General features: G+C 44.7%; 1 protein-coding gene across 15 annotated transcripts in view; it reads left to right on the forward strand.

The window, feature by feature from the left end:
* MACF1 (microtubule actin crosslinking factor 1) overlaps positions 1-25,657 on the forward strand; it is a 305,205-nt gene that overhangs the window by 122,952 nt on the left and 156,596 nt on the right. For all 15 annotated transcript variants that reach the window (XM_088153923.1, XM_088153929.1, XM_088153958.1 and 12 more), the window contains 12 exons: positions 11,608-11,774; positions 13,389-13,501; positions 14,475-14,581; positions 15,263-15,382; positions 16,949-17,044; positions 17,833-17,960; positions 18,143-18,236; positions 18,874-19,028; positions 20,350-20,641; positions 21,431-21,559; positions 23,521-23,598; positions 24,628-24,789. In XM_088153923.1, the coding sequence (XP_088010049.1) occupies positions 11,608-11,774; positions 13,389-13,501; positions 14,475-14,581; positions 15,263-15,382; positions 16,949-17,044; positions 17,833-17,960; positions 18,143-18,236; positions 18,874-19,028; positions 20,350-20,641; positions 21,431-21,559; positions 23,521-23,598; positions 24,628-24,789 (1,641 nt within the window). The remainder of the gene's footprint in view (positions 1-11,607; positions 11,775-13,388; positions 13,502-14,474; positions 14,582-15,262; positions 15,383-16,948; positions 17,045-17,832; positions 17,961-18,142; positions 18,237-18,873; positions 19,029-20,349; positions 20,642-21,430; positions 21,560-23,520; positions 23,599-24,627; positions 24,790-25,657) is intronic.

Genomic DNA, 25,657 nt, shown 5'->3' on the forward strand with positions numbered 1-25,657 from the left:
CAAGTTGCATGCTACAGATCTGCAGAGAGCTCTTCCCATGTCCTAACCTTGTCAGTTTGAGCCCAAGCATGCCATAAAGTTCATACACATACAATTGCTGTGGGAGAACTACTGTGAAATAAGTCTTCTCCTCCAAACATCTGGCATCCCATTGTAAACTGGAAGGATTTTAAGTTCCTGTATGCTTTTAAGAAAGCTGGGTTGCTTATAGTCTGGTCTGTTATACCAGTTCTGTGGGGTAACATAGCTGGATGGCTGGTAAGAGCCCTTCCTGCCTCACTGATTTTTTTCATTAATCTACCCAACGTTGATAACTAGATAAGGTAGATCAGAGAAAGGAGCTTTGCTGTCTAATTTTAGGGCTGTTCCTCTCCCTCAGTGACTACTTGGCATCATTCCAGTTCTTCCTCCTCTTAGCTTTCCATCTCATGTCATGCCCATGTTTGCTACTGGATATTTCTGAAGATATGTAAGCGTCATCCAGCAGAGAGAAGAGGCTGTTCAGTGTTCTGGTGAATCCAAAGGCCTCCTTTGGGATTTCTTTTGTGAAATAACAGGCATGTTAGAAAAGCTTCCTTGGAGCACAACTTATGACTTCATTCCTTCTACAGCAGAATGTTGGGGGTGTCCCAGAGGGCAATGATGAGGCCCCATAGGTTGGCAGGATATCCCCCCAGTAAAGGGAGAGTGCCCTCTCCCCCCTTTCCAACTCGTAAGAATCTCCTTAGCAAACACATCCCTGTGGAAAGGAATCTCTGAAGGGAGGAGCAGATTGAAAGCATTGCTAATGCACCTTCATCCCAGAGAGCTGAGTGATCAGAAGTTTGGGTTAGTTGAGTGGAGGAGTTTTGGATGGATTGCCCTACTCTGAAAGAGTAAAAAACATGAACAGGAATGTTCTGCTGAGTTTAAAGTCCTAGTTTGCATGCTCTGTTTCACAGGTGAACTTGGCAAGTCCTCAGCTACACATTCAATGGCTTGCTTTGCTTGGACCTGAAGATGCCACCGTGTTGGTTAGCAGTCTTCATGGAGATGTAGCCACCATAAATAGAAGCAGCAGTGCCAGCCCAGTTCAGGAATTCTTACAGAGTTATTCTTTTTCTTTGGTAAAAATGTTTGGATCTGGTTAGGGCAGTCCCACTTCATGTCAAATTCCTTTCTCATCATCTGGATCGGTTGGCAAAATAGACCAGCTTGTGTGTTTGGGAACTTGGGAAGATCACTTGGAATCTTTAAGTACCGAAGCAGAATGAATGCATTCAGATTCAGAAGACTTTCTGTTCTGAGGAGACTTCTTGGAACATTTAAATGCCAAGCAGATACAGAATAGGAATTCCTTAGGCATTGAGAATAGTGGCTGTGTGCAAAGGGGAAATTGGGATCCTGGCTGAACTGGTTTTTGTTGTTGGAATCAGTTAGGTAAACATTTACTTATTTTGTTTATTAAATTCTCATGACTGGAGTGTGGCATTTTCACAATTCTTCTTTGACAAGGTGGCATAAGTAGTGTGACAGTGTCTTTGTCATTGTGCAACTCTCTTTCCAGCTGTCTGCAGCTACCCAGACTTCCCACCCTACTGTTCAGTCCCAACAGAAACCTCAGGAGGGAAATCCTCCCGTTGGACTTCTTGAGATTGGGGAGGGTGGCCAGCAAGGGAGGCTGCAGAGAGAGAGGAGGAGGGGAACAGACCATCTTCTCTCCAGCCACTTGCAGCCTCCCTGGCTTCCCACCCTTTCCATCCAATCCCAACAGAAGACCTCAGGAGGAGCGCTGGTATTGTTTTCACCAAGGGAAAATCCTGCCCTTGAGATATAATTGAAGCATCTCAAAAGGCTACTTGGCACCCATTTTACAAATCAGTCAACTTTGACTGCTCAGAATCCTGGCTGTGAAATGTTTTGCCTGCACTTCAAACCCTCTTTGCTCCCGTAACAGCTGGAAGCTTGGGGGTTCTGGTTTTCATCGTCTATTTTAAAATAGAGAGTCTCTGCCAAGTACTAGCAGATGTGACTAATATTTCTAAGGGAAAAAAAGGGATATCTTTGTTTATTTTTTATTTTTTTGCTTTTTTCATTTTAGAATTCCTATATTTTCTGAACAAGCATGCATTCTGACTGGCTTTCATCATGGAATAAAACTTTCCAGGTTGCAACAAAATGTAACCTTACAATTGAACTGAATAACTGCATTCACACAACAAGCTAAACGTGGCCAAACTGACATTGGGTAGTTTGTGATTCCACCTGTTCTAAAGCAGCCATTCTCTTAGCATGCGGTGCAAATCAGGTCTGTTTCTTTGGGAAAGTCATGTGAACAAAGTATTACTTTTCTTTAATCGGTTTAGAGTTTCCTGTATTGTGTGAGAGCAACCATTGAATTTTATGGATGGTCATAAACAAGGATATCTTTTTTTTTTTTTTTTTGAAGAGCAGCAATTAAAAATTAAATTACCCTGCTTGCCCTTCTGAAAAGCCCTGCTTGTAGCAGAGAAAGGGGCCATTTATAGATTTATCTCCATCCTTGCCCTGGTCATACTGTTTGGAGAATGAGAACTTTGCTCTTGTTTTTAAGACGCACTTGGGTCGTTGGGCCTGAAATGTGCTGCTGTGCTAGAACAGGAACTTGAGGTCGCTGTCCCATTTTCAGGAAATAGTACTTCTTTTTCACCAAGCGCTCTATAGTCTTCGGGCGCTAGGTTTCAAAGAAAAGTCTTGCATTTATAAGCTGCCTAATGTGGTTTCTTGACCCAGGAGCTCTTGATCTCTGCAGCTTTCTTCTCCCTACAGTTCAGTCACTTACATTCCATGTCAGAAATAATGCCAAGGATAGACCTGCTGCTGAAGCTGCCGGCCCCACCCTCTGCATCACTCTGGGGATGTCTGTGAAGCTTGTTGGAGAGGCAGAAGAGCAGCCCTTTCAGGCCTCCTCTGCAGGAACTGGGAAGGGCAAGCCAGGCTGCCACGTGCAGGAGCAGCGTCCCTGATCTCAGGCTTCCTCCACGCCTCTTCCATGCAAAGGGGGTCAAAAGCAGATTGGCCCCCGATGCGCCTGAAAGAATTCCCTGCACCTCTTTGGGCTGCTGGATAAAGAATGATTTCCTTCTGTTGGCCCTGGATCCTCCTGTATTTTGCTTCAAGGCCTAACCTTGTGGGAGGGGGAGAGATTCCCTCTTTCTGCCATGCATGTTTCACAGATCTCTGTCAGGTCGCCCTTCCCTCTTTATCTCAGACTGTGCATGAGTTGGCCCTCCTGGTCAGTCTTGATTCCTGGTGAGTGCACGGACAGGCCAGTGCAGTTCCCTTGGCAAGATTTTCGGAATTGGTTTGCCAATCCCTTCTTCCTTGGGTGAGAGCGACTGGCCCCCAGTCTCCGGCAGGCTTCCTACCTAAGAGAAGGCTAGACCCTGGGTCCCCTTGCTCCGAGTGGAACGTCTTCGTCACAACGTCCTCTGGGGAGATGGAGAGACTGCCTGCCCAGAATCACCCAGCTGGTTTCCATGCCTAGGGCTCAGTTTTCCCCAGATTTTTCTCTTAGTCCAGGGCCTTTAACCACTACCCTAAGTTGGCTTTCTTGTTCCCAGCTAAAGAGCCAGATTGCTGTGGCCTTTCCTCCTGGGGGGCTGGTCCAGCTGGTAACGATTTTGGTTGCCCTTTTTTGCCCTTTCTCTAGCTTTATAATATCACTGTTAAGACAGGGAGGCCAGGTGTCTCTCGCCACTGACTGTATAAGGGCTTTGCTATATCAGCAGTTCATCTTCCAGGCCCTTCCTAATGACTGCAACTATGGAATTTATCCTTTTTACCTCAGCTGGCGGGGAGGGGGGACTCCCTGCTGCGACTTCACTGCCCCTTTCCTGATCAGTCATGGCCAGCTCAATCCCATTAACACATACATGAAATTTAGATTTTTATGACATCAAGCATCGCCGCTGCATTATGGAAGCCCTACACCTTTGGAGGGGAAGCCTGGGAAAGTCTTAGAGGGACAGAGGCCAATTTGCAATGTGGGAATGTCTTCCTTTCTCCTAGGCCATTCTCCACCCCAGCCCTTCCCACCTGTGACAGGTATGGTAATACTTGGCTGTGGGAAAGGGAACAGTTAGCTCCTGTGTGTTGGGCCCATTGGATTGTCTGAAATTCTCTCTTCCTGACCTGTTGATTGAAAGAAGAGCAAAACAAATGTGTATAAAAATACTGACCACAGTGAATAGGGCAGGAAGGGGAAAACTTACGGGAGCATCTCTCCCCAGTTGTTTCCACCTGTCCTATCCGATTAGGTAGGTTGGGCAGGCAGGCTCTGGATGCCATCAGCTAGGGAGTGTCAGCTGGCAGGGCCCAGAAGGAGAGTCTCTTCTGCCGTGGCACCCGCCCTTTGGGACATCACCCCCTGAGACTGGACTGGCCCCGTCCCTGTCCCTGTTGGCCTTTCGTAAGGCCTCGAAAACTAGAGCCCATCGCCTGGTTGTATGGATGACAGGTTAGATCATGCCTGGCTGCTGTGTGGTTTTGGTTTTGGTTTCTATTATGTATTTTGTGTTTTTATTTGCTTTATGGTAAGCCACCTATAAAAAGTGAGATGGCTATACAGTGGTACCTCGGGTCACGAACGCTTCTGTTCACGACCAATTCGGATCACGAACAGCTCCATTTGCAAAATTTTGCCTCCGTTCACGAACGCCGGATCGGGTGACGAACAGGATCCGCGGCCATTTTCCCTCCCGTGACACATGGTCGTGGCTTCCTGTAGGGAGGGGGGCTCTCCCTCCAAGCAATAACCGCCTCCCCACCCGCCTTCCTGTCCTCCACGCCAGAAGTCACCTCGAGCAAGGTTAGCGTTCTCTCTCTTCGTACTGTATTTTGTGTCATATTTTTGCGGTTTAAAAAAACAACAACATATGGTTCAGAACGGATTAACCGTAATTACATTGAACCTTATGGGGAAATTTGATTCGGGACGCGACCAAAATCGGGTCACGACCAAATTCGGAGGGGTCAGAACGGATTAACCGTATTTGCATTGAACCTTATGGGAAAATTTGATTCGGGTCGCGACCAATTCGGGTCGCGACCAGAGTCGCGGAACGAATTAAGTTCATGAACCGAGGTACCACTGTATAAAGCAGATAAATAAATAAATAAGTAAAACTGAAGGTGGACCAATTCACTTGCCAAACACAGCTGCTGGGGATTATGGGAGTTGAATTCCAACAGAATTGTAGGACGTGAGGCTGGGAGAAACTCCCTAGCCTTCAGCTGGCATTTGAATGAGACACGTGTGTGAAGGTCGTATCTATTGGTTGCTTCCTGCTGGTCCTAATATTTGCCAGGCCCACCTCCATGTTCGGAGAGACCTATCCTGCCTTGGGCCTTGCTTTGGAGTGTCCTGAAGGAGCAGATCCATGACTTGGGGGTCCTCCTGCATTCATGGCTCCTTCTTGAGAAGCAGGTGGAGGCCGGTTTTTGCCCACTACTATTTTGACCGGGGTGCCACTTGTGAACATTTCTGCATTGGCAAGGCCTGACGGTGATGATTCATGCCTTTGTCCAGTGGAATTAGACTCTTGTTATAGGCTTACACAGGGCTGCTTCTGAAGATGACTTGGAAACTGAACTTGGTCCAAAATGCAGTGGACCAAGTAGTGGGAGTAGATTTAGCAGCATAGTATTAATGCTTGAGTCACTGTTGTGGTTCCCACTCGGCTTCCAAGTCCAATTGAAAGAGTTGGAAATGACCCGTAAAACCCAAAGTGTGCTGGCCCCATTGTATCAGCAGACCCTCTTGTTTGTTCAAAATCAGTCTGCCTTTATGTGCTTCTGAGAAGGGACCCTGAGGGTCTGCACTCTATGTGAAAAATGCAGAGGTGTTATTTCTTGGTGGTGGCTTCCCACTGTGGGACAGTTTCCCCCTCCCCTTGAGCTTCATGCTCCCCACCCCCCACTATCCTTTCTCAAGGGTGTTAAGTCCTTCTTGTCCCACTGAGCATTTGGTACTGATGATGGATGGAATGCCTTTGCTATGTGATTAGTTTTGGTGTGCTGAGAATTTTTATCTTTGAGTTGTCATTGTTAACAATACCACCCAAAGTCTCTGGAGTGGGCAGGTTAGAGATTTTTGTATAAATGGATAAATAAATACAATATAAAAACCCTGATGGTGTGTCACACTGAAGGATCTGTTCTCTGTCATGAGGAGCAGAGAATTCATGTGACAGGAAGGCAGATTTGGAAAATTTATTTTTTAAAAATAATTTGATGAAAGAGCACATTATACAGATAACACTAATACAAAGTACAAAAGATAAAAATATAAAAAGGGGAAAAAACAAAAAAGTGCAGAAAAAGAAGAAAAAAGAAAAGAAAGAAAAGCAGGTGACCTCCCACTTTGTCCCAGCAAGTATAGGTAACCTTAACAACTTATCACCATCTCTTAAATACAACAAACCATCTTTTCATGCCATATCCCACCCATTCTCTATAAATAGACCTCATTACTCCATTCTAATCAGCAAAAGGCCATTAAGGGTTATCAGAAATAACAGCGTATCTATTGCAAACTAAAGATTTAGAAGATGCCTAGCAGAAAGAGCAGCTCAGGGGTGGAACCAGTGACCGGTGTTGATGGGTCCCCTTTCACTGGATGTGTTCATGCAGAAGCTGAACCACCATTGGTCAGGGATGCATTGAACAACAAGCTGGACTAGATCGCCTCAATGGCCTCTTCTTGCTCTAGGATTCACGACTCCTCTCTAGCAGTGACATGAGCACTGCTACTGGAATAGTCCCCCAGAAGGCTGGGCTGTCTCAGGATAGCTTCCCTAAGGACTGAGTGGAAGCAGAGGAAGTGGTGATGGTACGATGACAGGTAGACGCTTTACACACATCCTGTTAGCCATCTTGTAAATGAATAAGGGCAAGCACATTCACCCCTGCCCCAAGAAAATTTCTCAAAATTCTATGCTCCTTTGAAATACATTTTGAAATCAAATCCTTGTTCATCTGGTTGACTGTAGAACTGGTAGGGAAAAAAAGGAAGAAGTAAATTATCAGACTTACACCTTGAAGAGGCTCAGAGAATGCTCCCTGATTTGAATTATCTCCAGAGCTCAGGATGAGGTTGGGAAAGAGATACGGCTCCTCCTACCTGCAAACGTTTGAGGCAACTATTGGTTAACAAGGCCAGACAAAACTTCTGATGCCCTGAAGCGGAAGAAATTGCTCCAAATTATTACATGTCCTGGATTTGCCAATTTGGCTCCCCAGGCTGCATGTTCTGCAGTGAAAGTGGGTGAGGAAAAGCAGAACCCCAGAGACACTTTAAGCCAGCCCCCTCCCCCAAATCTGGTGCCTTTGAGAAGTGAGGGACCACAGTCCTGGACTGTCTCACCAGCAGCCACCTTATTGGGACAAGCTGCCCTGGCACCCAGCTTAATTCCCAGCTGTGGTTTTTCTGAACTGAAAACATGAGTGGGCACCTCCTTTGCCCAGCCGCCTTCCCTTCCATCACAGTCATGTTGTTGCCCGTTCACACATGCCCTTTTCTCTTCTTACTTAATTAGTGAAACTCTAGCAAGCAGCACAGAGAGGGGAACCTCACCTCCTTTGCTGGCACTCCTCTCCAGCCTGAAAGGGCACATACTTGTCAAAAGTGTTTGGCAACCTTCTTTTTCTCTTTCATTAGAAACTGGGTCACTGGGCCATTGCTGTTCCTGGGCATGCTTCTGACGGTTTGTGCAAACAAAGATGGAATAGGAATTTGTAGCTGGGGCAAGTGAGCCTGACCGTTGCCTTGCAGTACCCCAGCAACGTGTTGACTTCAGCCTTTACTCAGTTCATCCATTCTGAAGCCAGGAGCCATCCCCCCTCCCTCACTGCCTCCCTGTCTCACCAGGCATAGCCTTCAGTGCTCAGAAGTTCCAGTTTCTGGCTACGTTTAATGCACTAACCACGGAGCCAGAGGGAATGGAACTGCAGGCCTTGACGTTGTTTTCTGCATTACCCGGTCCCTCTTTCTCTTCTGATGAAGATTTAGATTTCTGGGACATGAACACCCCTGATCCTTTGGACAGCAGAGAATACTGCCCAAGGGGGAATACGACTGGCAGTAAAATCCAGTATTTGCTCCCCTAGATAGGCCTAGATAGGATCAGGATGATGTGCAAATGCAGTTGTTAGCTTTTGAATCCCAGTTTATGGAGTAGCATATCATATGACCCTGCCTTGTTGAACAAATGATGATTAAGGAAACTTTTGCTCAGCACAATGTATGTAGTCAGTTCTAATGATACCATGGTTTGGGTTCATCCTGGGGATATGAGTGGTGAGAGGAAGAAGTAAGCCACCTCTTCCCAGTTGTTTATTTGGTGAAGATGTAACACTTAGCCATTATGGAAGGACATTGCTGTTCATAAACAGTTCTGAGTATATAAACAATCATTAATTGTATCTGGCATTTGGATTAAGACTGAACCTAATAAGGGTTTTTTATCTTGGAAGTATTTTATAGTAGACTGGACAACCCGTGACCCATTGGGTCATGGTTTCAGAGATATTTCCTTACCTTTACAGAGAAAGAGAATGACCAAGGGCAAAAACGCAGTGGGAGTGGGAGCAACGTACACCTTGCTGCTGGCTTCCCCATTGACTTTGCTTGCGGAAAGCGGGCAGGGAGTGTCAGAAATCTTCCTTCCTTCTTCCTCCCTCCCTGTCCACATATAATATAGGCTTGTGCTGTTTGCCCTCCTCTCACCTCAAGAGACCCCCCATGAAGCCTCCTCCTCGGCTGACCCATGGAACTGCCTGCCACTTTGCTGGGGGAAGGTAGAACAAAGGAAGCCACAGACCTTGAGGAAAACTGCACCCCCGCTCCTCATTCTGGCATGTCCCCAAGGGCTCCATCCCTTGAGGGAGGAAGAGGGCTCGCCCGTTGACCGCCAGCATCTCCCAGCCAGCCCTACTTCACCAGCAGGCATCTGAGTTGCTCCCTCGTCCTTCCCTCACCACCCATTGTTGTTAAGAGGTTTCAGATTTCTGCCTTGTTTCCAAAGCAGCCAATTGCTACTCGCCCGTTGGGCCTTGCCACCAGCCAATTGGGCGCAGAGGACAGAGGGAAGCAGGAAAGAAGTCAGGAAGACACCCATGATGATCATGTGATGATGCGCTGTGTATGGCAGCGCAGCAGTGCTGAAGCAGCCACAAATTCCCCAAATTTCAATCCCATGGGAGTAGTGGGTCCCAGATTTTGGATGCATTCTGTAAGTTAACCCATTTGAGGTACCCTGGTTCAAAAATTATTGCCCTATGATGCACCATTTTGCATAGTTGAATGTTACAGACACAAGAGTTTTAGTATACAGATAGATTATCATATGGCGCTCATCTGGTTTTAAGTCTACCTTGTGTTAATGCTTAATATAGTAATTTATTTTTGCTTGAACAAGTTTTCCTTTAATATAAGCTCATTTGGAAAATCAATTTGTACAGCAGAATATAAATAACTTAATTGATTGAGCAAAAGATAGGATCTTGTTGGCAAATATTTATACACTGTAGTCTCTGCGTTTGGACCTCTGACATCTAAAGCTTCATCAAGCTTATGTTCTTCCTCTGTTGATATCATTATTCATCAATTCTATGAACAGTGAGGTAAAACCCCAAAGTATCTGAAAGGTATTAGGGTTGGAAAGGCTAAGCAGAGAGCATCCCAGGGACATCTGAATCCTCACTGGTTTGTCTAAATATGCAAGGCAGCAGCTTTACAGGGAATTGGTCCTCTGTCAGAGCTGTTTGATGGTGCAGGTAAGTGCTGTACAGCTGCTGGCTGCATTTGGAAACATTTGGTAGGAATCTACCAAATTTGGAATCTTTTGGAAATTTGGAATCTCTAAGATTTGGAATCTTTCCAGATCTGGAAAGATTTGGTTGTGTGTTCCTTGCAGGAGAAAGGGATGCCCAGGTTGGCTGGCCCTACTCACTGAGGAGAGATGATTTTAGTATTGTTTTAATTCTATATATATTATTTTTTTATATATATTTATAGTTTTAATGTCTTTGTAAGCCTCCCAGAGTCTCCTATTGTGGGGGAGACAGGCAGTGGAGAAATCCAATAGATGATGATCATGATGATCATGATCATGATCTCTGGCTTCTGGCTGTCACTGGGCTGGCTGGCTTTGTCACTCAACCTGTAAGGCCCAGAGTGGTGTGGCTGGACAGTGCTGCTTAGACCAGATAGCAATTTTGTGTGAACAATGCAGCCTCAAGGCTGGAACAGAGCAGCCCCAAAGTCTGTTGACTCAAAAGGGCAGGAGAAAGAGGCTTATGATTTAAATCTCTGGGCTTAAATCTTAAGATATAGGGCTTGATTTCTGTGTTGTGCATCAAGCAGATAGTTCGTGCATATTCTTGTTTGCAGCAAAGCAACTAATCTAGCAATATCCACTCCTTGAAGTTTCTGCTATAACTAGGGGTTGAGTTTCCGAAATAACAGACATTGTCCTGAAACACAGCCAACCAGACAATTGCTTTTAAAGAAAGTCTTTGCTAGGAGATATTTTCAAATCCAAGAAGCTGACACTTCCTCCACCAGCTATACATTTTGTGAAACATAATAGCCATGAAACATACTTTCATGCTTTCACTAATACCTTGCATTAAGAAAAGATCTTTTATGCACTGTACATTCCTTTGCCTACTGATGACCCATTCTAGCATAGCAAATTAGTCTGATGAGCTTGGTAGTGGATGGTTTGACCTGGCTTTTTGGGTAAGGCTGGCATACAGCTTGGTGACCTTCTAATTTTTGCCTTTCGGTGCATGACATGTTGTGGCTGGAAGGAGATCATAATGACACCGTCTGCTCAGACTTTGTTGAAGTGGGCAGCTCTTAGACATTTGAATCTAGGAAGGTGGCTGGGTCATATGCAGCCAGACCCACCTTCTTTCTGGTCCTGTATCCCTGCTTTGTCTGTGGCTCTTCAGGGTGTGGGGAAAGGAGGCTTATGATCCTCAACCTGGCCTTTTTTCAAGAATAAAAGCTAGAATTGTAGAGAGGCTGGGACGGGAATGGAAGTGAGAGAGAAACAATCAAGAGACAGTTTACAGCCTATCTCATCAATAGCAACTTAGCTCAGGTAGAAAGAAACCTGGGAAGAACGTTTTCAAATCATTCAAAGAAACTCCACCTTAATAAATGAGGGTAGGACATTCCTTTTGTGGTTTCCAAGAGTCTGCCTTTACCCCGTCTAGCATTAAAGAGATCTTTCTAAAATCTTTGTAGTTCTTGCTTCCTTGATCTTGCTCAGCTGGGTGGGGCTCAATAGGATTTGTGTAATGCATCATATACGCTTCTTTTCCAAATGAAGATCCTCTCTTGTTTTGTTGGGTTTTGTGCAGAAAATTACCCTAAGAAATCACATCACATGGGCCCACCCTGTGCTTTCCCCTTGAAAAAAGCACCCAGAATGAACCAGCTGCCTGACAACCTCAGCAGCCATCTTGTCTCAGTGCCTTGTGGGGCCACCTCTGCTACTGGATCATGCACTGTTCTGTTCTGTGGGCATCCCATCTGGAAAGTGGCCTGAAGGTCTTGTGGACCTCTTTGTCTTTCAGATCTCTGACATCTACATCAGTGGAGAGTCGGGGGATATGTCCGCTAAAGAAAAGCTCCTTTTGTGGTCACAGAAAGTAACAGCCGGTTATGTGGGAATCAAGTGCACCAACTTCTCCTCCTGCTGGAGCGACGGGAAAATGTTCAATGCTGTTATCCATAGATACCGGTAGGTAGAAGCCCTCTCCTGCATCTCAACAATGTAAGGAAAATTGGTCAAAAAAAGTGACACTTCTAATGCTAGAATGAACCTTATTCATATTTTGCGACTGGAGATTGAAACTGCCCAGGCTACCCATTAGCTCACAAGCCAAGTTCACGGTTTTACTCTGCCACTTTTTCCGACTAACCAATTTTATTGAAAAGCATACGTTTCTGTGTGCAACCAGAAGCAGTCTGGTAACAGCTTTTCAGACTAACACATTTTATTAAAAAGCTGCAGCTCATGAAAGCATATGCCTTTTTGCCGCCATAGACCAACACAGCTTTATGTAGAAGCCTTGAAGAATTTGGGACTAAGGTCCTGCAGCTAGAACCCCAGGATACCTCTGAATGGGTCACTCACGGGCTTTCTCCTGTAGTGGCACCAACACTTTGGGTGCTTCCTCACCTCCCCACCCCGTCCATTCACAACACAGTGCTTGTTGAAAGACCTCTCCCTTCACCCAACCCTCCTCTGTACCAAAGTCGGATGAGTGGTTTGATTTCTGATGTTTTTCCCCCATCGTTCCTTTTCACTCTGAATGATATTGATGTGCGACTGGTTTTGATTTATTGTTTTTGTGGATGTCCTAAACCACTTGGAGATGCTTTGTAAGAAACCCTATAAAATACATTAAATAATACTAGTAATTTATCAGCAGCAGCTGCAGCTGCTTCTACTAAGAATAATCTTCATGCAAGAGCACCCACAGAGCATTCTCTGAATTCCGAACAAGACCAGCAGCCCTGGAAGGCTGAGTGACCCCACCTTAATGCACTGGCTGCTGCCTGAGATGTGGTTCAGCAGCGTGGTCTGATTTCTGAGCCCTTTATGTGGGCAAGGCATCCTCCATTTTAGAGGAGAAAGGGAAGTCCCCATTTTCATGTTTTTCTAGAATCAGAGATTGCAAGTAGTTTCAGTTATATCCGTGAACCCCCGATTGCTGCAGTTGATCAGGTTAGCTTGCCAGAGTCAAAACTGTTACATTCAGGGTTGCTTCATTTTCAGGCTCTATGAGCTAAAATCCTAAAGCCTCCAATAGTCATCACTGAGAATATAACTATAACGATGACAAGAATATAAATGTACATTTTTATAGGCAAATTTTGGTCAGAATCTCTCTGTACTGTGAAAGTTTAGAGTGATTCCAGCTTTAAGCCAGGGTTTAACTTTGGAAGTTGCTTTAATTGCAGGGACTTGGGAGGCAGGGGCTTCAGCCAGCAGATCACTTTTGTATAAAGAGGTGATAGGGTCCACACAAATCTTGCCTGGGAGACCTTTGCTTACCAAGAAGGAGATTGGAGCCACCGTTTCTCCAGGAGGGGCTTCCTCATTAGTGAAGGAAAGGCAGACTCTATCAGCACGCCAGCCCTCTCAGTTTCTCAGTGAGCTCTATTCAGAAGTTGACGGATATCCCTCCACAAGCTTAGAACACACTCACAGAGACCCTTTTCCTTCTGACAACATGTGCATCCCCAGGTTGCAGAGGGGGACAAGGCTGCTCCTTTTCTCCTTTAGCAGATGTGTAACACCTGCTTGCAAATGCTGAGTCATCTTTTTTGGTTTGTCTGTTTCCTGCAGACCAGATCTTGTGGACATGGAGAGAGTTTACATTCAAAGCAGCCGAGAGAACCTGGAACAGGCCTTTGAGATTGCTGAACGGCTTGGGGTTACCCGGTTGCTGGATGCAGAAGGTGATTTGGGGGAACATTGGCAGGAGGTTGCATTTGGTGGAGATAAGTTGAGAAAGCTGGGCCCTGGAAAGCAAAGAGAGTTTAGATGTTGAAGTGACCAAACCAACTAAGTTTACAACACTGGGAGCTTATTTCCAAGTCAGGTAGATTCCTCCTTCACTCCGCAGCATTTTGGTATTGCTTGAGAAGTTTAATTGTTCTCAGTTGATTCTTGTTTACTTGGCCAGCTGACTCTGATGCTTTGCTGAACAAAGAAATGATAGGTAAGGCCAGGGGTCTATAAGGCCAGCCCTAAATGGACTGGCACCTGCATCTTGACCCTTCCCCAACCAGTCTCTTCCTTGGTATGAAAGGTGCCTTCCTATAATGGCTACAAAACAGGAGGATAAGTTCCTTCATAGGAAAAGGTAGGTCCAGAACAGCTTTAAATTGATTTAAAGCTTTGCAACTTCATTGTATCTAGGTAATGTATTGTTATTATTTAGCACTATCGATTCCAAGGCACTTTTAAGGATTTGCTTCAGTTAAAAACCAACATTGCCCCAAGATGCATGTAGACATCCAGACCTTCTGGAGGCACTTATTGGATTAAAATAGATCCAGGCTAATTCATGTAGAATCTGAGGCTCACATTTAGTGCCAGTCTGAACAGTGTATCATACAGCTTTTTGTGAACTATGCAACTTGAGATTAAAGATGGTAAGAACTGTAAGAAGGAGAGAAAATGTTGTTCACTGGATGTAGAAAATCACCACTTCAGGGCAGAACTCAAGACTAGCTTTCTCTGTTGAAAAGAATATCTTTCTTGTTCATAAGAGGATGTAGCACATGGTGAAGCACCGAAATCTTGAATCCCTTACATGAAATGTGAAGTAATGCAGTCATGAAAAAGCTTTAGACCCAACTAGCTTTCCTGGTTCCTTCTTTTTCATTTCATTGATTTGGCTGCTCTAATAATTTTTCTTTTCTTCAGATGTTGATGTCCCTTCACCAGATGAAAAATCCGTAATCACTTATGTGTCTTCAATTTATGATGCCTTTCCCAAAGTCCCAGAGGGAGGAGAAGGAATTAGTGCCACTGTAAGTTCTGCTACTCTTTGTTCAGCCTGGATGGATCACCCAACATTTTGCTTTTCTACAACTTAGGAATTTTGTTTCCAAGTAAACGATTCACTGTGAACTTATAAAGGGAAGGGCAATGAACTGAGATAGCCAAGACCTTTGGTCAACCAAAAAATGAATAGTGGATTTCTATAGTAAGAGAAAGGATATTTTGTATTTCTAATTCTTGTAAGAGCTGAGTTGAAGATTATCAGAAAAATTACTATCCTGCTGCATCTTTTCTCATCTTTATATTATGTGTGAGATGTGTTAGCAGGGAATGTTGGAAGTTGTAGTCTGACTCATCTGGCAGATGTCAAGTTAGAAAGTCAGCTGTGTTTCTGTGTGATCCTCTTTCTTGCTGCCGGTGGAAACTCAGCTTTTAGGAAGTGTGGATTGTTCTTCTGCTTCTTCTACTGCACTGATAGACAGGCAGTGAGATCCTGTATTGCAGCAGTCATTCCTGTGTTGGACTGGAATCCACGTCTGGCAGGTCCCATCTTTGGCAATGGCTCTGAGCCATTTTGCAAAGCTGAATAGAAAGTGGGCATTTCAATGGCTTTCTTTTGCCCCATTTTGATGGTTCTTCTTCAACTGGATGTTTTTACCTGGTGTTTCCTTCCATACCAATGCCACTTGATTTTTCCTTTTTTTTTTTAGGAAGTGGATACGAAGTGGTTAGAATATCAAATGTGTGTGGAAACACTCATCAGCTGGATCAAGCAGCACACGATACTGATGTCTGACAAATCTTTTCCCCAAAACCCTGTAAAACTCAAGGTAAGTTTTGGGCTAATTTTTCTCTTATCAGATCTGGAAGAGCTCCTAATTTCAGTTGCTGCACAGTCACTCCTGGAAGCTCCCCTCTATCCAAAATACAAACCTGGTTGATTCTATGGCTCTGGTTGGGCTTAGCGGTGGGTCACTTCCCAGCCCAGAGTCCAATCACAGCAGCCTCTGAAGTGACTTCATCCTTTCTGTTGTTTTGGGGGGTTAGAAATGAGGTCTTTTTATCTATTTTTTCTGGGGTGCAATCTCTGTTAGGGCTATGGTTTCTATGGCATGGGGACAACTATAAGTGCCCCCAATTGCAGGCAGGATGGTCTCTGGAGTAGAGGAAAGCTGTAACCAGCGTGACCAACACAGTTGGCCACTGTGGAGAAGACTACTGATTGTTCACTGCTACTGGAACTGGGGACGGGGGGCAGGGTATTGATGTCCCAGTGGGAATGATGGTGTGAGGACTTTGTTGTGGATGTCCTCTTTCCTTGGGATGTCCTGTCTGGGTCACTAGAGGCAGAGAGATGAATGTGTGGGAAGGGCAGAGGGATTCACTGTGTGTTGCGAATAGGAAGAAGGAGAGTGTGTCTGTGCATGTGTCTTTTGGAGGGATCTCCTTTCTGCTCCTCTTGGCAACTGAAGTGAAATAGATGACTCTGGATTGCTCTTCCTGCTTTAGCTAAGTGCTAGGAAAGAGAGTCGCTTTGGTTGGTTGTTTCATATACTGCGGCAGTCCACAAACTTTAGGTGGTGCCCAATGAAGTCTAAAACCCTAAGTAACCTTCTACCCATCTTAAAATATGAAAATCGATAAAGTAGATGGCTGGCCACAGTTCCTCATTGCAGTGAAAGGCCCTTTGGAAGGAAAAAAAAAGATTTTCAGCACCTCTGAAATGTCGGAAGGGTAGGGGAAGAATATTAGTCCACTGCAGAAATGCCTTCTTATGGGGTGGGAATCTCAGGTATCTGGACTGGGCAGGCAGCATCATACATTACAAAGCAGACCCTGATGTCTCCTGGCAGCCTGCCATGTAGGGCTGCGTAATCAACGCTTTGATTGAACCCTGGAAATTACTGGTAACTGGTGCAGCAAATGCAAGGTGGGTGGGTGTTGCAGTAGTCTGCTCATGTAATGATCAGAATGTGAGTTCTTGTTGGTTTAGACTCGGGAACAAGAATGGTCCAGAGGAGTGTGAGGAAGTGGAGTAGACAGGCAGCAGGATTGCAGGAAGGAAACTAAAAGTAGGGAAAGGATTGAGCCGAAGATCCTAGGAAGCTGCCTTCTGCTGAAGGAGACCTAGGTCTGGCTGTCTGTGAGAGATTATGGGGAGCCTGGGAAAGGACTGGAAGAGAACACAGATCTAAACGAACAAGAGGCAGCACCAGGCAAGTCCATTGGCAGCAAGAAGAAGGCACCATAGGGAAAGTTGCCATTGATGATCTCACTTCTTGCCTCTGAGAATATCCTGCAGATCAAAATGTGATGCATTTTCCCTCCTTTGATCTTTCTTGGCTTCTTTAAGAAAGACAATCCATGGATAAATCCCGAACCTTCTGATTTTGCAGGCACTTTATAACCAGTATATCCACTTTAAAGAAACAGAAATCCCAGCAAAACAGTTAGAAAAAAGGAGCATTGAAGAGTTATACAAATTGCTGGAGGTAAGAGAATTTCATAGATGCATTGGGGTATCTGTAACTAGGACTGCAAATTACCGCTGTGGTTTGGCTTTTAATGGACAGCACAGAATTTCAGTTCTGCCTTCCTTTAAAACTGACACGTGAGTGTCAGTTACAGGGTAAGCACTGAGTTCAGCTTTGCACAAAGTTCCCCCAGTGAAGTTTTGTAGGAGCAAATATGAACCAAGTCTCTGTTCTAATTCTCTGTAGTATTAAATGTGAGGGGCCAGCAGCGATTTTCCTGGGAAGACCACTTTGGGGGCATGGGAGATCGTGGAAACTGGTGAATCAGGTCCTTCCTCTGCCCCAAGTAGGCTGCTGCCGAATCCTGCGGTTACAATCATACATCCCTCTCTAGACCTGACCTCCAGCTGCTGCTCCTTAGCTTCCTTTTTCCATTAAAATGACAGAAATTTAGTCAGAACTCAGCCTGGTGAATCCACCCCTTTGCACCATGCCTATTGTGCCTTAAGTTATTTACGACTTTCCCTACCTCTAACTTTTGTCCAAACACTATTTCTTGGACAAGAAACAGTTGCTCCAGAGGATAATTTCCTGGAAGGTATTCCAGGAAATTTTCCTCTGGAGCAACTGTCCCTTGTCCAAGAAGTGTGAAGTCCACACATTCTCATTTGCTGCTGCAGCACCTAAGCCTGGATAAAAAAATACAGAGTTTGGGCCTCAAGGCCCAGGAGAGCCCCCTCTTTGCCCAGGATCCATTCCGTGGTCAAGCTCAGGAGAAACGGCTGCTCCTCTGTTGTGCTTTCCAGGTCTGGATTGAATTTGGCCGCATCAAGCTGCCACAGGGTTACCATCCCAATGACGTGGAAGAAGAGTGGGGAAAGCTGATCATAGAAATGCTGGAGCGCGAGAAGCTGCTGCGGCCGGCTGTGGAAAGGTGATCAATGTGCTGGGAAGTGAGAGGGTTGGGAACGTTCCTTCCCTGTGTCGTGAAACCTGTTGTAAGCTCAACTCTTGTCTTGCAAGGAAACAGAAATAAAAATAAATATCCCTCCTTACCTACAAAAAGAAGTGACTCATCTGTTCTGCTTGAAATAGTGGCTGATGCTTATTTTGCAGGTTGGAGCTGCTGCTGCAGAGAGCAAACAAAATTCAAAACGGGACCCTCAGCTGTGAGGAAAAACTCACCTTGGCAAGGAACACGCTGCAGGCCGTAAGTCTTCCCTCTTCGCTCCCACAGTTGCAGTTGTTGAGCGCTCAGCCTTTGGTCTTTTGGGGCCATAAGCAGGCAGCCTCGGCTTCTCAGCTTTGAAACAATCCCCCAAGCTCTTAGATTCTGTCATTAGAAAAATACACATAAGGAGCTGGGTGGTTTGGGTTGCTAACTCAGGGTGCTAGACGTTTCACCGTTTGTAGCTCCCAAAGCTGCTTTGTCCGCCTGCAGTCGCTTCCTGCTTGTAGGACCATGGTGAAGTTTCTCTTGGTCCGTTGTTGGCCCCTGTGCTTTCCTTAGGCTTCCATCATTCGTATGTTGCTTCTTGCTCTTTTTCCTTCCACCTTCTGGTCATCTTCCACTCTGTTTCACTGTCTCCCCTGTTCCACTCGCACTTTACCCTCATGACTTTTCCAAGCATTGCAGCCTTCCTTGCTGTGCCTGCAGAAATGGTCTGGTCTTTGACAGTCTTCACAGAAGCAGTCCTGGAGCACACTGTGCTCCTGGCTGACACTTTTTCAAGATCAGTTCTCCTTTTGTGACTTCACAGTTCCTCTGCCAGTGGCTTTGGGTATCTTCCTAGAAGTGCATCACAGAAAGAGAGTCTCCTTAATAACCTTAAATGATCTCTTGCCAGGATGAAGCACACTTGGAGTCAGGCCAGCCGGTACAGTATGAATCTGATGTCATCATGTACCTCCAAGAGTGCGAGGGACTCCTCCGACAACTACAGACAGATGTTCAGATACTCCGGGATGAGAACTACTACCAGTTGGAGGAGCTGGTCTTCAAGTGAGTGATGTTTGTGGGCAGCTGAGCTTGGAAAGGAACATTTAAGAACATGTAAAGCAGGATGGAAATAAATCTGCATTTCAATAAAGCTGGGGAAAGGGTGGGCTCCTCCATATTCCAAAGGGCAGTTGGTCTTGGGCCAGTGGAGGACCTTGTAATGTTTGAACATTCTAAGTAACAGCTTGACTGATTCATTGATTGAATTTATACTGTGCTGCACTCCCATAGGAACCATTTCACATAAGTAACAAATGTTATAATATCCACAATCCAAAAAAAATCCAAAAACATAAAGCACACAAACCAAGACATCTGAAAAACCATCCAAGCAGCAGAATCCAGCAGAATCTGGTTCCGTAGATAGGTCTAGGCTGAGGTTGATGGTGGAGTGGAAGTTGTAGAAGTCATGATGGAATTTGATGAGAGATTCATTTTCATGGCCCAGATGATGAAAATGTCATTAATGGATCTCAAGTAAATGAGCGGTTTCAGGGAGTGAAAGTTAAGGAAGCATTGTTCTAGGTCAGCCACGAAGATATTGGCATATTGAGGAGCCCATGCATGTGTCTGTGGCTGTGCCACTAATTTGTAGGCACAAGTACTTGCCAAAGGTGAAGTTGTTATGGGTGAGTACAAAGTCATAGAGTCTGGTGGCAAAGCATGCCACTGTGGCATTGGTGATGATGTTCTTTGGCTTGAAGTCCATGTTTGTGGGGAAGGTTGGTGTATAGTGCTTCAACATCCAGTGGCTAAAATGGTGTTAGAGATTGCCTATGGAGTTGTTTTTTTAGGAAGGCTGTGGTGTCTCTTGTACAGCTGGGAGTACTGGTAGCATAAGGTTTGAGCACCGAGTCCATGAAACCTGGTATTCCACTTGTGATCATTTTAGATGCTTGAGGCAATGGAACGCCCCAGGTTACCTGCTTTGTGTATTTTGGGAAGTGGGTAGAAGGTGCCTGGTTGGGGTTCCTGAGGTGCTTCCATGTCGATCCGGTCCTGTATGTCCTTAGGAAATCAGATAGACTAACCTGTCTCTTTTCCTACAATGTCTTCAGTGTGGAAATACTTTGGGTCAGATCTCTTTGTGTTTTCCCCATGCTGCCTTTAAAGGTGGCTAACACTCTTGTGCTGAAGTAGTCGTAGACCCAGTTCTGCTCTCAAGCGCGCTCGTGGGTAGCTCTCCCTGTGGCCCTGAGAAAAGTAAGAACCTCTGAGGGGTCTGGATTCTTACAGGGGGTCAGGAAGTATTCAACATTGTGTTTGCAGCTGTGTGTGCATGTGATCCTCTCCCAACCTTGCCTCTTGCTTGATTCTCTTCCAGGATTGTGCGGCTTCAAGATGAATTGGTAACACTGAGGCTGGAATGTACCAACCTTTACCGGAAAGGTCACTTCTCCTCCCCATCCTCCTTGGACTTGGTTCAGCCTTCCTCCTTGAGCACTAGACACTTAAAGGCTGAACCTTTGCTAAAAGGAACTATTGCCCCTCCTGCCTCTACCTCCTGGATTCGGAAGCCAATGACTCGTGTGGAGTTGGTGGCCATTTCATCCTCTGAAGATGAGGGCAACCTCCGCTTTGTATATGAGCTGCTCTCTTGGGTAGAAGAGATACAGGTGTGTTGCATGATGGGAAGGAAAGAAGGAAATCAGGTGATGGGTCTGGTGGTGTTCAGACAAAGTGCTGAACAAGTGCTAAACTGCACTTGTGCAACATGCTAAGTTGGGTAGTGTTGAACTTGGTTAGATTTTTTATGGCTTAGTTTATTGTATGAACCCAATTCATGGCTAGTTTGGTGTTATTACAAACTCAGAAAATGGGTTCCTTCAGTAACCAGATTAGGTACGTTATATGAACCCAAACTGTAGGTGTAACATTTTAAAATTGCGTGATTAGTTTTTTAAATGGTTTATTTATTTTGTTTATATACTCCAAATCATGGAGGTATAATAAAAGTAAAAAAAACTCACAGGAAGAGATCTGAAAAGAGGACATTTTCTGGACAACAAAAAATTAGAATTGCTCTTAAACATATTCTGACTTTTGGAGCTGCTCTTTTTATAAGCCCCAGAGAGGTCAGGGCGACAACAGAAAGAATGCACCCTGAGGGCATTTGTGACTGAATGGTTTGCCCCACTGAAATGAACACAAATAGGCCAGTTTGCATTAAAAACACTGTTTGGTCAATTTATGTTAAAAGTTGGGCAGATTTGGGGAAAGATTCCCAAAGACTTTCTGTTGCCGAACGTTGTAAATGTAAATAGTTATGAAACTTTTTTTTGAGTTTTACAAAATCCATTGGAAAAGACCGTAAAGAATGTTATTGATTTGCAGAACCCCGTTTGTAAGAATTGCAGGTACTTTTTCCCCGAATTAAGAGGTGGTTCCTTTTTATGGCCTTTCAGATGAAACTGGAACGATCTGAATGGGGGAATGACTTGCCCAGCGTCGAATCCCAGCTGGAGCTTCAGCGCCACATTCACAGTAGCGTCGAAGGCATGGGCTCTAGCGTGAAGGAGGCCAGGATCTATGAGGTGAGCAGACCAAACTGGCTTATTTAACCCACTTCAAGACTTATTGGAGGCACCCAGATTTGACAAAGTGGGATTATGTTTGCCCCAAGTTTCAGAGCTGAGAACATTTCTCACTGGGTTGATTTTATCTAGAACATGGTAACTTATTTCTTGTTCTGTAATATTTGTATTCACTTCACTTCATCATCTTATTCATCTGGATAGCGTTGATATGCAAAGCAACAACTTCAACAGATATTTATACATATTATGATTGGCCTTTTGCTGTGGGGTTCCAGTTGGAACCAAGTTTTTTTCGTAGTCCATCTCTCGATCTTGTAGCAGGTCATCTGAGTAGGCAAGTCTAATGGTAAGGCCACCACCATGTCACTATTGGGTCCACCTGTTATCAGGTAAACGTCCAATGTGTCCTGCCCATTTCTATTTCTGTTTTAATGTTCTTTTGATGACATCTTTGAAGTTAGTCCATCAGTGACTTTCCTCATTTCTGATCTGATCTCTGAGTTCTCACTCTTAAGCATTTGCCTGTCTATTGCCTGCTGGGTGACTCAAAGCTTTTCTGCATCTGAGTTCTAGTTCTACACTTCACTCTGTATTTAGTTATATAAAAAATACAGGCCTGTTTACAGGAGCACATGGCTTTTTCTGGGTCTTGCTCTGCCTTTGATCTCTGAGTGGCCAAAAGCTACTCTCCCCAAAGATTGGGGGCAGGGGGGGGGCTAAAGTCATTAATTTGTGTTTAAATGTACTTAAAACACAATCTAGCAAATATGATTACTGTCCAGTCATAAGTTTAATGATTTTTCCCTTCTGTCATGTTAAACATTTCTGGGTGGTGGAAACTTTTAGAGGTCCCCGAGGGCCGTGCCCTCGGGAAACGAGCTGTGCCCCTTTGGCACTTATGAAGTTCCAGCTGCAGCTGTCTTGAGTGCAGCCCAGAAACATGGCCTGTACTCAGCTTTCTGAGCTGGGGAAGTGGGGTGCGTTCTGCCAGTATCCCCCAAAGGACATGTCTGAGATTTTGTCTTTCAACAAGAGTCATTTTCTATGCCTGGGAAGGGGGAATGGCCCTCTTCCAGATCTGGCTGGACCCTTTTCCCTCCAAAGTGATCGGTTGAACTACTGACTGGGTTTGTCCAGTAATCTAGGCTAAAATGAGGTGTGACGATTCCTGGTTCCACCTGTGGCGGAAACTCAGCCCTTCTCTTTGCACGTTGAAGGAAAAATTGAGAGTGAGTAGGTTGGCTTTCTAGTTGATTCTGCTGCCTTTGAGCTGGAGAAAGAGATCGTGCATCAGAGGGCCAGGCTAAGGTTATCTTCCTGTCCTGGTCTGCCTTCACTCCAGGTTCTTATCTCAGGGAGAGAAGACACGAAGCAGTTGGGACTTTTCCTCAAAGGGTGGATCGAGAAAAAGAAATGGTTTAGTTTTTCACAGTGCGGAATGGGTCTTTAGAGCAGGGATGGATCAATTTTTTTCCTCTGCTTTTCTTTTTCTTAACATTTTTCCGAACCTCAAGGGGGTAGGGGTGGCCTTAGACAGAAGAACTGCCAGAGTGGGTAGAGCCACAGTATTTAGGCTGATTGAAAAAACTGGTTTAGGAGTTTGCTTGTTTCTTTACAGACTCTAAAAGGTGGGTGTTTTAATGCCTACTACACCTATTTATACAGCTTAAATCTTTAAGAAGGCAAAACCCCCACACTGCTGAAAATGGCTGGTTTTGATGGCTGATCCCGAAGGACATTCTGGGGTCTGCAAAAATTGGTCAAGGGTCTGCACGTGGGCTGTAGGTTGCGCACTTCTGCTCTCGCTGGACTTGAGCTGTGCTGCCTATTAGATTGGGCTGAGCCTGTTGTGCGAAGACGTTCAGAGGAGCCATCACCTTGAGCATGTGCATCTCCTGCTATCGTAGCATAGCCTGTGTTACTTTTAATCAGTCTTTTTTCTCTTCTCCTCCTTTTAGGGTAAAATGTCTCAGAATTTCCGTGCTAGTTACACAGAGACCCTGGGGAAGCTGGAGACGCAGTACTGCAAACTGATGGTGAGCGTCTTTGCTAGATTTCTTTCCAGGGCCAAAAGGGTGCCTGAAAATGTTTTGTAAGCTCCCAGACTCTTTGAAGGTCTAACAGAAGCACCGGTTCTATCTTCCTCCAAAGGGCATTTCTGTGTGTGCCATTTGCTTTGCCACAGAACAGATTCCTTGTTGTGGCTTCTTAAACTGACCTCCTCTCATCATCTATAGGGATGATGGACCAGGAGCTCACCTGCAGGTTTGCTCAGGTTCTCATTTTGACCCATTTCACCATCAAGTTGGGCAAAGAAATTCAACACAAAAATCATATGAATTTCCGCACAAAAACTCATATGAATCATATGACCTTTTGTGTGCATTTGCATTTACTTTTCCCAGAATATGACATTTCCGAACAGCTTTCACTAATACATGATTGTGTGTCCATATATTTCACATCAGTGTGGCAAACTACATTGCACAATTTTGTGCAAGGGAAGGGAAGTTAAGAAGGACCTAAAACACGATCTTTCTTGGGAAAGTAGGATATCTCCACCTCCATTGCCAAAAAGAGTAACACTGATAGCAATTAATCATGATATGGAGGAAATTGCTTGCACCTCTGTCACAGTTACCTCTCGGACCTATTTCTCAATATAATGAATGATGAACATTGTAAGTCTTTCAGCTATCCCTCCCCATAAACCTGTACTGCAGTCTGATTTTTTATTTGAAGATTTTTGAAAATTTATTTGAAAATTTTTGAAAATTGCCTAAGTAATGGTGCAACTCTCTGATAGTGTGGTGAAGTTGAACAAGTCACTATCCTTTTGTTTTTTTGGTTTAAGGAGGATGGTGAGCAACTTGGACACCTTACGTCTGTAGGGACTGTTGGATCTTATGTATTTTCTGTGCTAAAGTACTGCTTGGCAGTGGTCATCTGCAGGGTATACAAACCAATTCTTTAGGAATTATTTTCTGTGTTCCCAAATAAGACCTCTGAAATCAGAAAATGCTTGAATATCAGGAAATGTGGCAAAACGTATCATCTTTCTGCAGGAAACATCCAGTTTCCGACTACGTCACCTCCAAAGTTTGTACGAGTTTGTATCCCAAGCGACTACTGAGTTAATCTGGCTAAATGAAAAGGAGGAGGAAGAGCTCGCCTATGACTGGAGTGACAGTAACCCCAACCTGACAGTGAAGAGGAACTACTTCTCAGTGAGTAAAAAGACCTTGTAGTGGCCAAGGGAGATTCCAGAAGACCTCCCTTAGGTCTTCTGGAAGTCAAGCTAGGAGACAAGTGATGGAGGCTCTGTAATCCCAATTTCATATTTCTCAGCATAGATGTTGGAAGAAGAGAACCGTGTAGGTGGTCTATGGTAGCCAAAACCCAGAAAGAGTCTAGTAGCACCTTTTAAGACTAAGAAGTTTTATTATCAGATAAAAGTTTCGGTGAGTTGCACGAAAGCTTATGGCTGACAATAAAATTTCTTAGTCTTAAAACATGCTACCAAACTCTTTCTGATATTTCTCAGTGAAGTTCAGTACTTAGAAAAAGTTAGATTTCAGTGTGGTCTTAAGAAAATTCCTTGTTTGTTTTGATCTTCTGATGATGCTTCCTAACTTGCTGTTTCAGATTTTGTAGAGGTTGAAATCTGTGTGGTCAGATCAATACTAAATTATTTGTCTAGACCTGTTGTTTTCACCACATGAGTTGATCCTAAACCTGAAGACCCCACCCAGTGCAGGAACCCATTGCTGCAGCATTTCCGAGAGAGAGCCATCCCACCTCTGCTTATAAGCCTTCAGAGAGTCTATTGCCTCTTGAGACAGCTACTCCATTGTTGAATAGCTCTTACCATTAGGACATTCTTCCTGATCGCCAATAATCCTATCTTCTAACCTCCAAGTCACTTAGAGATACATTGAACAGCGCAAGGCCTAGAAGGGAACTCCACTCATCCCTTTCTTCCAGCTTGAGTCAGGGCTATTGGCATACATTTGGCGTATTGGGTGTGATTGTTGAACCGGCTCTGCTGCCATCTTGTAGCATAGTCCAGACCACCTTATGCCACATCCTTTGCTC

This window comes from Python bivittatus, unplaced genomic scaffold (assembly GCF_059951505.1).
Source record: "Python bivittatus isolate LINGU-HERP-01145 unplaced genomic scaffold, Pbiv_v1 ctg000040_np1212, whole genome shotgun sequence".
NCBI classification, from domain to species: Eukaryota; Metazoa; Chordata; class Lepidosauria; order Squamata; family Pythonidae; genus Python; species Python bivittatus.